This window comes from Eutrema salsugineum, unplaced genomic scaffold (genome assembly GCF_000478725.1).
Source record: "Eutrema salsugineum unplaced genomic scaffold, Eutsalg1_0 scaffold_1, whole genome shotgun sequence".
NCBI classification, from domain to species: Eukaryota; Viridiplantae; Streptophyta; class Magnoliopsida; order Brassicales; family Brassicaceae; genus Eutrema; species Eutrema salsugineum.
The window spans coordinates 8,358,953-8,373,177 of record NW_006256909.1 but is presented as its reverse complement, the minus strand read 5'-3'; the positions used below and the strand labels follow the sequence as shown (position 1 = coordinate 8,373,177).

Genomic DNA, 14,225 nt, shown 5'->3' with positions numbered 1-14,225 from the left:
GAAATGAATAAATAATATCCAATAGCCAAAAAAAAAGAAAAGAATAAACAGTATAATCAATGCCTTTGAGTTTTGAGAGGAAGCAAAATGGTAAATGAAGGTATAAAATGACTATACACTGATTAATTCTTACATAAATTGTATTAAATAACCATGATATAATTATTGAACTGTATAAAGTCTGTGATATAAATCAGTTCCTTTCTATAAGCTAATCTCTCAAAAAAGATTATGCAAAAAAAAAAATTAGAGCACTTTTGTCTTTGTTTGTCTTTTAAGAAGAAGCATATCCATGGGGATGGGTCTTTTGCCACTTCCAAGCAACTTCAAGACTTTCTTGAAGATTAGTGAAACGAGCAGACCAATTAAGATCTCTCAGAATCTTAGCTGGATCACTGTAAACCTCGGCGTAATCTCCAGGTCGTCGAGGCAAGAAATCTACTTTGATATCTACTCCTGTCGCTTTCTTGCAAGCTTCCACAAACTCCTTCACCGATCTTCCTTTCCCGGTACCTACATTGTAGATTCCCACATTTCTTGGCTTAGCTTTCTCGAGAGCCTTCACGTGAGCATCTACGAGATCAGTAACGTCTATGTAGTCACGGACACAGGTTCCATCTCCTGTTTTGTAGTCTGTTCCTTTGACCTGTTTATAGAGTAAACCGGATTTGAATCCATAAGAGTTGAATAAAGAAGAAGCATAGAGAGTATGAGAGATGAGTTGTTTTTTTTTACCTGCAGGCCTGGAATCACGCCACGAGCTGCATCAAAACAAGCACCTGAAATTCGTCCATGTTCTCGTAGCTCGGGCTTTGGAGCTTCTCCTAGTCTACCTTCTGGGTCTGAACCGATCACGTTAAAGTATCTGTAACAGTCATAAAGATGATCAGACATTGTTGGTTGATGAAACCAGCTCAGAATCAGAGACTCTAAGGTTTCAATAAAAACGAAACCCTGACCTTAGGATCATGACCGCCATGTCAGAGTTCTTGGAGAAATCAAGGATCATATCTTCAGCCATCTTCTTAGCTTTTCCATAAGGGTTGATCGGGACCTGAAAACCAATAATTGCCAAAATCTGATGAGACATGATCATTGCGAAAAAAGAGGGTTTCCGAAACTGTTTTGAGTACCTGTGGTGTAATTTCAGTGATAGGCATTTTGTCAGGTTCTCCATAAGTGGCACATGTGCTTGAATATATCAACTTCTTCACTTTATGTCTAGCCACAGCTTCAAGAACTACTAATGTGTTTGATGTAATGTTGTGGTAATACCTACAGAACGGGCTTTGATCAGTAACTTTACATGAAATTAGCCACAAAAAAAACTCCAAGCTTGCAGTATTGTTATGAACAAAACAGTGGCTAGAGATTGTACTTTAGAGGATCTAGGGTGCTCTCTCCAACATATGCTACAGCGGCAAAATGCATAACAGCATCAAACGCGTTCTCTGTGAAGATTTTATCGACCTGGAGATTTTCTCGGTTAAGAAAACAAAGCTCATACAAAATACAAAGAAAAACGCTCAAAAAGACTCTTACAGCTTTGGCATCTCCTAAGTCGGCATAAATGAATTGAAGCCTCCCAGCTTCTGGGAACAATCCCTGTAAAACCTTGACTGCTCCAAGATTCCCTCGAGAAAGATTGTCCTGTTTGTGAGACAGAATTATAAGTTTTACAAAACCAAACATTGCAGTTTGACTACTTCCCAATGGATTGCCAAAATACCAGCAAAGAAAGAAACTTTACCACAATGGTTACACGGTATGAATCCTTTAGCAGCCTCAATGCAGCATGTGATCCGATATATCCAGCGCCACCAGTGACTAACACATGAGTCACTCCTTCCTCGCTACGAGAGAACTGTGGAGAACAACAATTTACAGCAAAGACCTTAAGAGTTGAGATAACCAAAAAAAAAAATTATCTAAAAGATCCATTTCAGAACCAGATTCAGAAGACATGTTTCCAGACATTAAGAAAAGAGAAACAGATCAAAGATTCTAGCATATTGGATCGTGGAGTTACCGCGGTTGGGGATGTGAAACTCGGTGCGTGCTTGAGCATAAGAATGCATAAAGCTGTAAGAGAAGCTACCAATATAATCCTGCCCATGACATTGCTCTTCCTTTTCGGTTCCAAATAATCCATCCCTGAATGTTCAAAATTGAATTAAAGACTGTTCTTCTGTGGGTATAATATACAATTCAGAAATTCGATATTGTCAAATAGATATGTGCTTCTAGACTAACCTCCTGTAAGAGGTCTTGTGTTTCTTCCTTGGCTTCTGGCTCTAGAGAAACTTAGCATTTGGAGATTCAGAAGAATCTGAAGTCAAAGGACCTCAAAAAGTCTTATCTTCTTTGGTATTGAGACAAAACTCTAGTAACAAACTCAAAAGCCAGCAAACATGACGTTCATGCTGCTGCAGATTGCTGTTTGGAGTAAAAAAAAAAAGATTTTTAAACAGATGAATACAAGCCAAAAGCTTAAATATCATAGAGGAAAAAAATAATATTTGTTGGAAGTGGGACCTGGGTGGAAGAATCATAAACAAAGAAAAAGACAGACAAAAGTTGAATACATTTATGAATTATAAGATCAAAGTTTTCATTTTGAACATGTCCCAAGAAGTCTAATTATATACTTATGAATTTTATATGTTAATTGGAAAGAGAAAAGTTCTTTGGCAGAGAGCATGTTTGTCACAGAAAGAACAGGAACAGAGAAAAATGAAAAAATAACAAAATGCAGAAAGAGTCTGAGAAAAGTCGACGGATTTGACCGAGTTTCGTTGTTTAATGAACAAACCCATCTCAGGGATTACAGATGAGAAGAAACCCAGAATTGACAAACGATTGGAATCGATTCGACAATTTTGATCAGAATCCGATTCCTTTCAAAAAGGGGGGAAAATGCAGAAACCAATCCGATTCAGGGTAAGAATTGCGCAATTACAGAACAAATGAAGAGACAAAATCGTCGTATTTGTCGGAAAAAAGACAGAGATTGAGAGAGTACCTGAGAATTTTTCGAGAAACGGATTGAGAGAGAGAGAGAGAGAGAGAGGAAGAAGAGTTGTATGATGGTTGAAAAGGAGAGACGCGCGACGTTATTAAGGGAGTGAGAGAGAGAGAGAAGGAGGAAGAAGAACGTAAGAGAGACTCAGAGAGAGAGAGAGAAAGTAGGGAGAAGCGGAGGAAGAAGAAGAAAGTGAGGAAAGAAACGTGCAATGCAAAACCAAGGCACAACTACGACCTGGTCTCCACTCTCTCTTCCTCCCTTCAATTAAGGTCTTTCCTTTCTTTTTAATTTTATTTTCTTTTTTTGGGAAAAAAATCCATAAAGAAATTTCTTTTAGAAAAGAAAAAAAAACACAACTCTCAAGTATTTTTTTTCAAATGTTTAAACCTACGATTTTTTACACATTAACGAAGAGTTTGTGTCATGTTGATTGTACTAGTGAGTATTATTTTAAGACCATCTCTATCAGTTAAAATGAGGTTCTATATTTTAATATAATTTAATTAATTTAATTTAATTTTTGTTTCTGTTAAAATAGATACACTAATAAAGAGTTGACAAAGAGTAGAACTTCTCTAAAATAAAATTCTTAACTAAAAACTTTAAAAACCCTTTCTATAATTTCTCTCTTGCTTTTTTATTTTTTTCTTTAATTTATTGCTAAAATTCTCTTCCTAAATCTTTTATTGGAGGTGCTCTAAGTGTTCGTGTGTATTCTCACACTTGATTCAAATTGGGTTCGGTTCGGTCTAAACTAATATGGTTTAAGTAAAATGATAACAAAATATTAACCATGGTCATTTCAATTCAGCTAGAAAGTGGTTGGCTTTTGTGTAAACAACTAGACGAATATTCATAACATTATTAAGTTACGAACACATGAGAATATCATTCGAAACCGAGCCTCTTTATTTCCAACTTGTTAATGTTATGGATGGCACTTTAAACTCGTCGAGAAAAAATGTGACTATAATTAAAAAAAGTCAAACAAAAATAACGTCGTCGTTGTTCGAATGAATGTTCGACCAAACGAGTTTATTCCTTCTTTCCATGGATATTTCAATTAGGTTTTTTTTATTATGATGCGATTGCAATGATTGTATGTAATAAGCAATCATTTGTTACAATCCTCATTTTCTATTATTTAATTTATCTTTGGAAAAAAAGGTATAATCGATAGTGATCAACTATTCTTTTGCTGCCTAGTTGTAGCGACTGCCTAACCATCTAACGTGATTAGCCAACGAATCGATCGTAGACTAATAATGACATTATCTTATATAAGAATCATAATCACGTAACATATACAATAGTACTTAACTAGTATTATCCCCCGTGCATAGCACGAGAACATATCTTCTTACATAAAAGCCCAAACTTCAGTTACATACACATTACAATGTATAAAATAACTTTCATTTATGAGAAGGAAATGATACATCAAAAACATCAACACACTTACCATAGATTAACCAGAAATACATGAAAATTAAATTTGTTTGTTGGGTACAAATATTAGTTTGAAACTTTTATCTTTTACTTCTTTCTGTCTTGTTTTTCTTGTATTTTTCCTAATTTTTAACCTGCTTTATGAGAAGTTTATGACTTCTTACATCCAATATATAAAACAATCTTACAAATTCAGTTAAAACAAAAAACGTTAAAATCAGCATGTAACAAAAAAAGGATCATTATATGAATGCAAATCAAGAACTAAAAATCACTACATAAGCATGGAAAATTAATTAAATTATCTCAATTTAGTTTACTCATTCGTTTGAAAATATGTGTTCTTTACTATTATACCTTTCGATCAAAATGACTTAACTGATAAGCTATACTGTCGAAAAAAAGAGAGAAGCTATACATGGGACATGACTAACCATCAAACATACTCTTATCGAAATGGATTAATTTGAAGAACACACAAAGAGAAAAATAAACATAATGCTTCTTCCCCACATGTCAATTTTTACGTAAAAAAAAATTATCTAACCACCACCTGGGCTACTTCGGCAGCGCGACTACACGACAGTCGTCACTGGGGTTCACGTTATCTAGTCCTGCATCAGGGACGCTGTGTAGATCCTTAACGGACGCTAAGACCTGTTGGGGGTTGGTGCGGAGGTTGTTGGCGGTGGCTTCGTTGGTATGAGACTCAGAGATCCTGCCAGATTTGGTTCTTCATGGAGAGTAACTTCAAACGCTCTTCAAATGTATGGATTGTCCTGCCGATTCTCTGTCTTTCTTCTTTTTCGACTCGAAGTCTTTTCACCATCCAATACTCAATAGCCTCAAACAGAGAGCATTATTCACCTGTTGGAGAAGAATTGAAGAAGAGAGAGAAGCAGACGATATGGCCATATGAGAAGAGACGTTGAGAGAGATGATGAAAATGATGAGAATAAGAAGTTTAAAAGAGATAGAAAATAACAGTTATTGTGAGTTTTATGATAAAAGAGTTGTTTCTGAAAATCTTAACATTAAAAAAAAAAACTGTTTTAGAAATCGTGGAATCATGGTGGTTTTGGATGAGAAAATTTAGGATTTTAGAATCAGAATTTTAAAACTTTTTGCTTTTTATTTTTCGTTAATTTCTAGCTTTATTTTACTTTTTGTTTTTTACTTTTTTTTGTTAATTTGTTGCTGTGCCACATGTCATCATGTAATTGGTCATGTGACTTGATTTCACAATATACACATATTTGTCAAGTGATAGTTGCCATAGTAATTCACGTAAATTGTTTATTTAAATTATTTATCTATTTAGAGATTTATTGTAATTTTTCCTATTTTGTTTGTTGAAAAATGGCATCTCGTGCTAATTCAAGTCAATGGCAGAATGGTGTGTGTGGTAGCCTTTTATATATTCTGATTATACCCCCTACCATACGTCTATACCACATTTAGAAACGGTTCATCTAATTTAACGATCTAATTTTTCAATTAAAACATTTTGTATTTTATTCTAGTTGATCTTAAATTAAAATATTAAGTTTCCTAATTTTGGTCAACTTTCTTATCCTTTCCAATCGAAAGGAAACGAAAATAGACGTCAATTTTGGTAGTTTTATATTATAGCTTTAGTTAGAAAGAAAACAAAAAGAGACTGGCTTAGCTGAGAAAACCTCGCCTAACTCTAAATTCAGAATTAATTTGGTGATTTCTTTCAGTCGTAAGTTAGGTCACCTACAAACTTTGTGACTCCTTTATATATATAACGCAGCCTCTAATTATTTTTTATTTTATGATTTTGCAGCTTCTAAAAGAATTGTGTTTGATTTTGAGCTATAATAATACTTCAAAAAGTTTGTTTGTTAAGAGATAGATTATTTTGATAGTTATCAATCACAAAACGAAAAAAATATAGTACTATTGAAACAGTGCATTACAGAGTTCCCCTTAATCTATATTTTGAGAAGTCTAAATGTCTGGATATATAGTTTTGCAAAAAAAAAACCAAATAAGAAAAATTATTTTTTCTCAAATCGATCATACCGAATCGGATGGTTTTGCGACTACTTCTATAATTGTAAGTTTAATAGTTGGGTAGAAAAAAAAAATTGAAATAGTGTATTGTTTATCTCTTACCGCTATTTTTATAGTTTCTAATTATTTTGTTATTTTTTGTTATTGAATTCGTATTGTAATTTTTATCGGTTAAAGCCTAAAGGTGTACCATTTGTTTGAAAGTTTGGAGAGTTGGACATACTTTATCATCTTTTTGACCCAAAACCAGACCAAACCAAACCAGAAACATAACAACATAACTTCTAGGCTGTACATTTTTGAAAACCGACCCGTACCAAATTGGAAGTGAACTAAGATAGGACCATTTGCGATGCTGTACTAATTCAAGTGAGAACAGAGAAAGAGCAAGAAATCGGCATGAAATCACCTAAACCTCCGAATCTCCCCGAGAAAACTCTTAAACCCAATTTCTTCTACGGCCACCGTAAGCCGTCGCAGAATCGCCCCGTCGTCCACGGTGGTCTCTTCTCTAATCGTCAATATCTATCGAGAGATCCACCCCAATCACCTTCCAACGCCGTCGCCGACCGGATTCCTTTCGATCTCCGCAAATGGGACCCGGAATCTCGTCTCCCTTCCGAAAGAGCTTCTTCTTCGTCTCCTTCCACATCAATTTCCGCCGCCTCCGAACGCCTATCTCCGATCGCGCGGTTCGTCCTCGACGCTTTCCGCAAGAACCGTAACCGCTGGGGACCCTCCGTGGTCTCGGAGCTAAACAAACTCCGCCGCGTAACGCCGAGTATCGTCGCCGAAGTTTTGAAAGTAGGGAACGATGCTGCAGTTTCCGCAAAGTTCTTCCATTGGGCTGGTAAGCAGAAAGGGTATAAACACGATTTCGCTGCTTACAATGCATTTGCGTATTGCCTTAATCGAACTGGGCATTTCCGCGCCGCGGATCAGTTGCCTGAGCTAATGGATTCACAAGGAAGACCTCCTTCTGAGAAACAGTTTGAGATTCTGATCAGGATGCATTCGGATAATAAGAGGGGTTTAAGGGTTTATTACGTTTACGAGAAGATGAAGAAGTTTGGATTCAAGCCTAGGGTTTTTCTGTATAATAGGATAATGGATGCTCTGATGAAAACTGGCTACTTTGATTTAGCATTAGCCGTTTATGAGGATTTCAAAGAAGATGGGTTGGTGGAGGAAAGCACCACTTTCATGATCTTGGTGAAAGGGCTATGCAAATCAGGTAGAATGGAGGAAATGCTCGAGATTCTGCAGAGAATGAGAGAGAATTTGTGTAGACCTGACGTTTTTGCTTACACAGCAATGATCAAGACGTTGGTTTCCGAGGGGAACATGGATGCAAGTTTACGAGTTTGGGACGAAATGAAGCGTGATGAGGTAAAACCTGATGTAATGGCGTATGGAACACTTGTTATGGGTCTTTGTAAAGATGGAAGAGTTGAAAAAGGCTATGAATTGTTTATGGAGATGAAGGAAAAACAGATTTTGATTGATAGGGATATCTACAGGGTTTTAATTGAAGGATTTGTAGCTGATGGGAAGGTCAGATCTGCTTGCGATCTATGGAAGGATCTGGTGGATTCTGGGTACATAGCTGATCTTGGGATATACAATGCAATTATCAAAGGGTTATGTACTGTGAAGCAGGTCGATAAAGCGTATAAGCTCTTCCAAATTGCAACTGAGGAAGAACTAGAACCAGATTTTGAGACTCTAAGTCCCATCATGGTTGCATATGTGGTCATGAAGAGACTGAGTGATTTTTGGAATTTGCTAGAACGGATTGCTGAATCAGGATACCCTGTAGCAGATTACCTTACACAATTTTTCAGATTGTTGTGTGATGACGAAGAAAAGAGAACATTGGCTTTAGATGTCTTTGATGTACTAAAGACTCAAGGTCATGGAAGTGTCTCTGTGTACAACATTCTTATGGAAGCTCTTTACAAGATGGGAAATATTCATAAGTCCTTGTCACTTTTCTTTGAAATGAGGGAATATGGGTTTGAACCAGATTCATCATCGTACAGTATTGCAATTAGCTGTTTTGTTGAGAAAGGTGACGTCCAAGAAGCTTGTTCATGTCATGAAAAAATCATCGAGATGTCGTGTGTTCCTTCCACGTCTGCTTATTTGTCCCTTACTAAAGGACTTTGCCAAATTGGAGAAATCGATGCGGTGATGAAATTAGTTCGTGAATGTCTGGGAAACGTTGAAAGTGGTCCTATGGAGTTTAAGTACGCTCTAAGGGTATGTCATGTATGCAAAGTGAATAACGCCGAGAAGGTTATGGAAGTACTAGATGAGATGAACCAGGAAGGTGTCTGTATCAGTGAAGTCATATACTGTGCGATTATCTCTGGTATGTGTAAGCATGGAACAATAAAAGCAGCAAGAGAAGTCTTTGCGGAGCTGAAGAAGCGCAAAGTTATGACAGAGGCTGAAATGATAGTCTACGATGAAATGTTAATTGAGCAGACAAAGAAGAAAACAGCTGATTTGGTGCTTTCAGGGATCAAATTTTTCGGTCTTGAGTCAAAACTAAGAGCAAAAGGTTGCAGACTACTCGATGACTCAAGTTTGGAGGACCGCTAAATCATTCAGCTGCCCATAGCTAAACAGGCGACCAAGTGGATGTGCTTTTTCCAAACTACTGCATAAGCTCTTTTGGACGTTTGGTATTAGTCTGAGTTGAATGTTTCTTGGGTATGGTTTGCCGAACCATGCAAGTTTTGGAGCTTTTCTCATGAATCGACGATGACATGAGTTGAATGTTTTTTGGGTTGAGAATCTTGGTTGCTGAAGCTTGGATCTTTGGATTCAAGGGTGATGCAGTGAAGCACCTCCCGAGCTTTGGGTTGAGAGTCATAGACCGAGACTTACAAATCAATGGTCTTCAGAATCTGAAGTTGTAATGGCTCGGGTATTGCAACCCCATAACCGTGATCTCTCTTCCATCGTTCCTACAAGTCCGGGTTGAATAAATGACATTGTTGCAGCTTGAAGTTATTGAACTTGGTGGAAGATGAGATCTTTAGTGTGACATTGTTGACATCAAAATTGTTTTTTAGTTATAATATAATCACTTGTTAAGTCTCACTTCCAAAGTATTAAACATGATCAATAACTGTCAGGATTACTTCATTTTTTTGGATGTCTAACTTGTGTTATAAAAAAAATGGAATTGTCAGAAATTGGAATAAAGTTGGAGTTTTTTTATTATCCCCATCTTTGTGGAAATGGCAGTTAAGTTCCCGTGTCGATGGCGTTCTAAAGTGGTTGCATTTATGATACATCCTTCTTAATCTTAATCACACATCCGAAAAAAGATCCAATCTTACTCTCTTTCAATGAATACTCTGGCCAAGAGCGGTGGCGCGTTGCTGATTTCGCCGTCGTTGGCGACGGCTCTGAGGAGAATGAGAGTGGCTGGTTTCGCCACGTCATCGTCATCATCTTCCTCTCTTAACTGGGAAGGTGGAGTTTCCATGGTCCAAGGAGCTTCCAGAGGCATCGGCCTCGAATTTGTGAGTCTCTCTCTTAATCCATCTCTATCTCCAAATCATGAAATTTACTTGTCGCTGCAAAATTCCAGCTTTTTGAAATCCCACTTGAGAGAGAGTCACTGCAATCAATCACTCCTCAAGAATCTTTCAACTTTTTTTTTCATTTGAAATAAGACATTATTAGATCCAAATTTGGCTGTCTTTAGTTAAAAAATTTCACATTTATTTTAGGTACGACAGTTGCTCGAGAAATATCAGAAAGGGTATGTTGTTGCTACTTGCCGAAATCCAAAAGAAGCAACAAGTCTCTCTGATTTGAAGAACCGTTTCTCTGAAAGACTCTTGATACAAAAGCTTGATGTTACAGATGAAACTACCATTGAGGTTATATAGTCTCTCTCTTCCTTCAATCTGTCTCCTTTCGTTGTTCAAAGTGATTCTTGTGGCTAATTTGTTGTGTTAAATACTTGTGTAAGATGTGCTACAAATGTTCTTGCGCTTTTATGCTTTTTCTGAAATTGTCATGGGTTTATTAGGAATCAGCCGAATCTGTGAGAGAAAGATATGGTTCTCTCAACCTGCTTATAAATGCAACTGGTATACTCTCCATTCCTGGTGTATTGCAGCCAGGTATGAGTAATCTTTCATTTGACGAGAATAATCAATCAGTCGAATCTATTTTACTCGTGTTAGAGAGAAGTTAGTTTCAGTTCTCTCAATGAATACTGAAGTTAGTTTCTTAAGTCTCGTTTATTTTGATCTCAGTACAGAAACAACATTGAACAAGGTTGAAAAATCATCATTGATGCTTGCTTACGAGGTTAATGCGGTTGGTCCAATTCTAGTGATGAAGGCAAGGGACTCCTAATTCTTTTTGTTTTTATGAAGGATCCGTTTTTAGATTATGCCTCAAGAGTCAATATTCTAATGCAAAGCAGAGTGAAAAATTGGCTTGAGAGTAAATCTTAAGTAATGCATGAACATGAACTCAATGAATGACAAAGATTTTTTTTTTTTTTTTTTGGCTTTGTTGTAGCATATGTGGCCTCTCCTTAAGGCTGGTGGAGGAAGTGGAACCGAGAGGGAAGTTGCTGTTGTAGCCAATTTAAGCGCCCGAGTTGGATCAATTGGAGATAACAGACTTGGTGGTTGGCACTCTTACAGGGCTTCAAAAACCGCACTCAACCAACGTACTGCAGATTTGTTGTTTGGGAAAGTCTTGATCTTATTGGTATGAACTGTGAGAAAACAAAACCATTAATCTCTGTTCCCAACTGTTGCTTTTGCAGTGACGAAAAATGTATCAGTTGAGATGGGTAGGAGGAAGGACCCTGTGGTATGCATTCTACTGCATCCAGGCACAGTAGACACTGATCTATCTCGACCATTCCAAAGGAATGTTCCCGAAGGAAAGCTTTTCACTAAAGAGTACTCTGTTGAGAAACTATTGCACATCATCAACAATGCAAAGAGACAAGACAACGGCAAGTTCTTTGCTTGGGATGGCCAGGAGATACCTTGGTGATTTCTATTGTTTGCTTGGGATGGCCACTTCTTTCAAATTGTATTGAATTCTTGTCGAGTTTTTTTCCCTTTCTTGATTAAGAGCTATATCTTCGAGTATTGTCGAATAATCTGGAGTGAGTGTCCAAAAGTTGAGAGCTTTCTGAGTATTCAACAATCAATTTGATGGTCCAATCTTTTTTCTTTTCTTGAAAAAATTGCTCTTTTTTCCTTGAGACGATTCAATAATTAATGTGATGGTCTTTCTGTAATCTACATTGTGTTTACCTTTACAAGCTATTTGCAATGCTCTCTGTGATCCAGCTACTACCTGGAGTCTTATGAACTCTGTTCTTGTTCATCAATCCTTGAAGAGCTGCAGCGTCATCCCACTGTCTCACAGAACTATATGTGTTGCTTAGCAGCACATAAGCTGCTGAGTTCTGAGGATCCAGACTTATGAGTTTCTCTGCAACTCGTCTAGCCAAGCTCACATTTCCATGGACTCTACATGAACTAAGTAGAATCTCCCATAAAACAGAGCTGCTTTTGTATGGTGTAGCTTCTGCAAGAGTCTCTGCATCTTCAAGCCTACCAGCTCTTCCAAGACAATCAACTATACATATGTAATGATCCAGCTTCGGTTCAATTCCATGATCTCTCTGCATCGAACCAAGTATCTCAAACCCAGTATCCACCAGGCCTGAGTGGCTACAAGCAGTCAAGACAGAGACAAAGGTTATCTCGTCGGGCTTCTCTCCCGATGTAATCATCTCTCTGTACAGACCAACAGCTTCATCGCCTCGTCCGTTATGAGCATACCCATGTATCATCTCGTTCCAAAGAACAGTATTTTTAATCAACACTGTATCAAAGAACTCCCGAGCTGAATCTATTTCACCGCACTTACAATACATATCGGTAAGAGCGGTTTCAACAAAGGAGTCACTTACATATCCGCTCTTCACTACCAGGCCATGAAACTGTCTTCCATGGAGTAAACTACATAACCTTGAACAGCTACCTAACATAGTAGCGTATGAAGTTTCATTAGGAAACAACACACCAGTCTGATGCATTCTTCTGAAGAGCATTAAAGCTTTTGTGTCTAGCGAGTTGCGAGTAAGACCTGCGATCATCGAGTTCCAACAAGCGATATCCAATTCGGTTATACAACTATCAAAGATACATTCAGAGATCTCCATCTTCTCGCATTCCGAGTACACTGCAATCAGACCACTAACTATGTGACTGTTCTTAGAAACATTGGTCCTAATTGCTACCCCATGGATCTGTTTCCCTCCTTCCAAAAATCTCAATCTCGCGCATGAACTTAGCATCACACTCAGAGTGGTTCTGTCAGGTTTCAAATTCCGAAACTGCATGTGTCTGAAATGGTTCACTGCTTCCTCATAGTGTTCATACTTGGAGTAGCCAGACAGAAAAGCATTCCATGCGGTAACACTCGTGTGCGGCATGCTAGTGAATATTCTCCTACCGTCCCCTGAACTGAAGCACGCTCCAAGAACACTAATGCAGGTAACTTCGTTTGGTTCAAATCCAGACTCTCTCATTCTATTTAGATAATCAATTGATTTGTCACTTCGATACTCTTGACCAAACCCAGCTATCATTATGTTCCAAGAGACAACATTCACTTCACGCATCTCAGCAAAAATCATCTCTGCACCATTCATGTCTTTACTCTTTGCATATATTTCAAGCAACGAATTGTTCAGATGAAGATCTCCTTCGAACCCAAGCCTTAACACGAGACCATGGATCTGTTTCCCAAGCACATTGCGATAGATTTCATTCGAGCTATCACATTCCTCTCTTTGAGCAGAGACGCTGAGAATATTAGATAAGCAAACAGAATCCACTTGGACACCTTTCTCACACATCGATCTGAACATGTGAACTGCCTCCAAAACTTTGTTTTCCCGAGCTAACCCGTTAATCACAGCTGTAAAAGAGACTTCATTAGGCTCAAGGAGAGATTCAAAGACTCGAACACCATGATCCACCATAAGCCCGCACTTTGCATACATAGACAACAATGCATTCCCAACAAATATGTTCTTGTCAAGACCGGTTTTAACAGCGATCCCGTGGCATCTCATACCGTTAACGCCATTCAAGAGCTTGCTACAAGCGCTCAAAACGCTAGCTAGCGTGAAACGAGAAGGCAAAAACCCTTGAGAAACCATCCTCTCATAAACAACCAAAGCTTTCTCCTCTAACCCTTTTCGCACCAATACGCTAATCATGTTGTTCCACGACACTACATCTCTCTCAGGCATTCCATCAAACACCTCACAAGCTTCCCTCAAATCCCCAACTTTACAACTAAATGTCAAAAAAGCGTTCCATGAATAAACATCTTTAACAGGCATTTCGTAGAACACGTTTCGTGCATAATCCCCATCACCACACTCACAGTATAAATCCAGTAAGCGGTTACAGAGATAAGTATCGCCGGAAAATCCAGTCCGAACGGCGAACCCATGTATGACTTTCCCGGAAAGTTTACACCTTTCATCTCTGCAATAACGCAAAAGATTCGCTAAGTAACGATTGCTTCCACTACGCATTCTCTCTTTAGAGCTACTTCTAAGCTCAGCTCTCACGACTTATATAACATTTTATAAAATATTAATAAACTAAAATTGAAATGAAATAATCATTAC

General features: G+C 37.8%; 4 protein-coding genes across 4 annotated transcripts; 2 read left to right on the top strand and 2 right to left on the bottom strand.

Annotated features, from left to right (window-relative positions):
- Nucleotides 1-67: 67 nt before the first annotated feature.
- LOC18029888 (probable UDP-arabinose 4-epimerase 3) lies at nt 68-3,257 on the bottom strand. Its single transcript, XM_006413800.2, has 10 exons — nt 3,023-3,257; nt 2,254-2,436; nt 2,030-2,154; nt 1,751-1,864; nt 1,543-1,650; nt 1,379-1,470; nt 1,134-1,275; nt 960-1,054; nt 736-865; nt 68-646 (listed from the first exon to the last, which is right to left on the bottom strand). Exons 2-10 carry the CDS (start codon nt 2,309-2,311, stop codon nt 275-277), a joined length of 1,236 nt encoding a protein of 411 aa, XP_006413863.1. The 5' UTR covers nt 2,312-2,436; nt 3,023-3,257; the 3' UTR covers nt 68-274.
- A 3,643-nt stretch (nt 3,258-6,900) lies between these two features.
- Nucleotides 6,901-9,754, top strand: LOC18029886 (pentatricopeptide repeat-containing protein At4g20740). Its single transcript, XM_006413799.2, has one exon. The coding sequence runs from the start codon at nt 6,914-6,916 to the stop codon at nt 9,119-9,121; it is 2,208 nt and encodes a 735-aa protein (XP_006413862.1). The 5' UTR covers nt 6,901-6,913; the 3' UTR covers nt 9,122-9,754.
- Nucleotides 9,755-9,770: 16 nt separating this feature from the next.
- On the top strand, nt 9,771-11,807 carry LOC18029887 (C-factor). Its single transcript, XM_006413797.2, has 6 exons — nt 9,771-10,053; nt 10,264-10,416; nt 10,569-10,662; nt 10,803-10,885; nt 11,069-11,222; nt 11,322-11,807. Exons 1-6 carry the CDS (start codon nt 9,877-9,879, stop codon nt 11,555-11,557), a joined length of 897 nt encoding a protein of 298 aa, XP_006413860.1. The 5' UTR covers nt 9,771-9,876; the 3' UTR covers nt 11,558-11,807.
- LOC18029885 (pentatricopeptide repeat-containing protein At4g20770) lies at nt 11,798-14,158 on the bottom strand. Its single transcript, XM_024148720.1, has one exon. It carries the CDS (start codon nt 14,127-14,129, stop codon nt 11,826-11,828), a length of 2,304 nt encoding a protein of 767 aa, XP_024004488.1. The 5' UTR covers nt 14,130-14,158; the 3' UTR covers nt 11,798-11,825.
- Nucleotides 14,159-14,225: the final 67 nt, after the last annotated feature.

Bases quoted from the DNA above. Each gene is read 5' to 3' on its own strand.
- LOC18029885 (XM_024148720.1), bottom strand. From the start codon at position 14,129: ATGCGTAGTGGAAGCAATCGTTACTTAGCGAATCTTTTGCGTTATTGC.
- LOC18029887 (XM_006413797.2), top strand. From the start codon at position 9,877: ATGAATACTCTGGCCAAGAGCGGTGGCGCGTTGCTGATTTCGCCGTCG. The intron at 10,417-10,568 runs GTTATATAGTCT...TGGGTTTATTAG, and splicing joins CAGATGAAACTACCATTGAG to GAATCAGCCGAATCTGTGAG. The intron at 10,886-11,068 runs GCAAGGGACTCC...GCTTTGTTGTAG, and splicing joins GTCCAATTCTAGTGATGAAG to CATATGTGGCCTCTCCTTAA.
- LOC18029888 (XM_006413800.2), bottom strand. From the start codon at position 2,311: ATGCTAAGTTTCTCTAGAGCCAGAAGCCAAGGAAGAAACACAAGACCT. The intron at 2,155-2,253 runs GTTAGTCTAGAA...TTGAACATTCAG, and splicing joins CACAAGACCTCTTACAGGAG to GGATGGATTATTTGGAACCG. The intron at 1,865-2,029 runs GTAACTCCACGA...TGTTCTCCACAG, and splicing joins GTTTCACATCCCCAACCGCG to TTCTCTCGTAGCGAGGAAGG.
- LOC18029886 (XM_006413799.2), top strand. From the start codon at position 6,914: ATGAAATCACCTAAACCTCCGAATCTCCCCGAGAAAACTCTTAAACCC.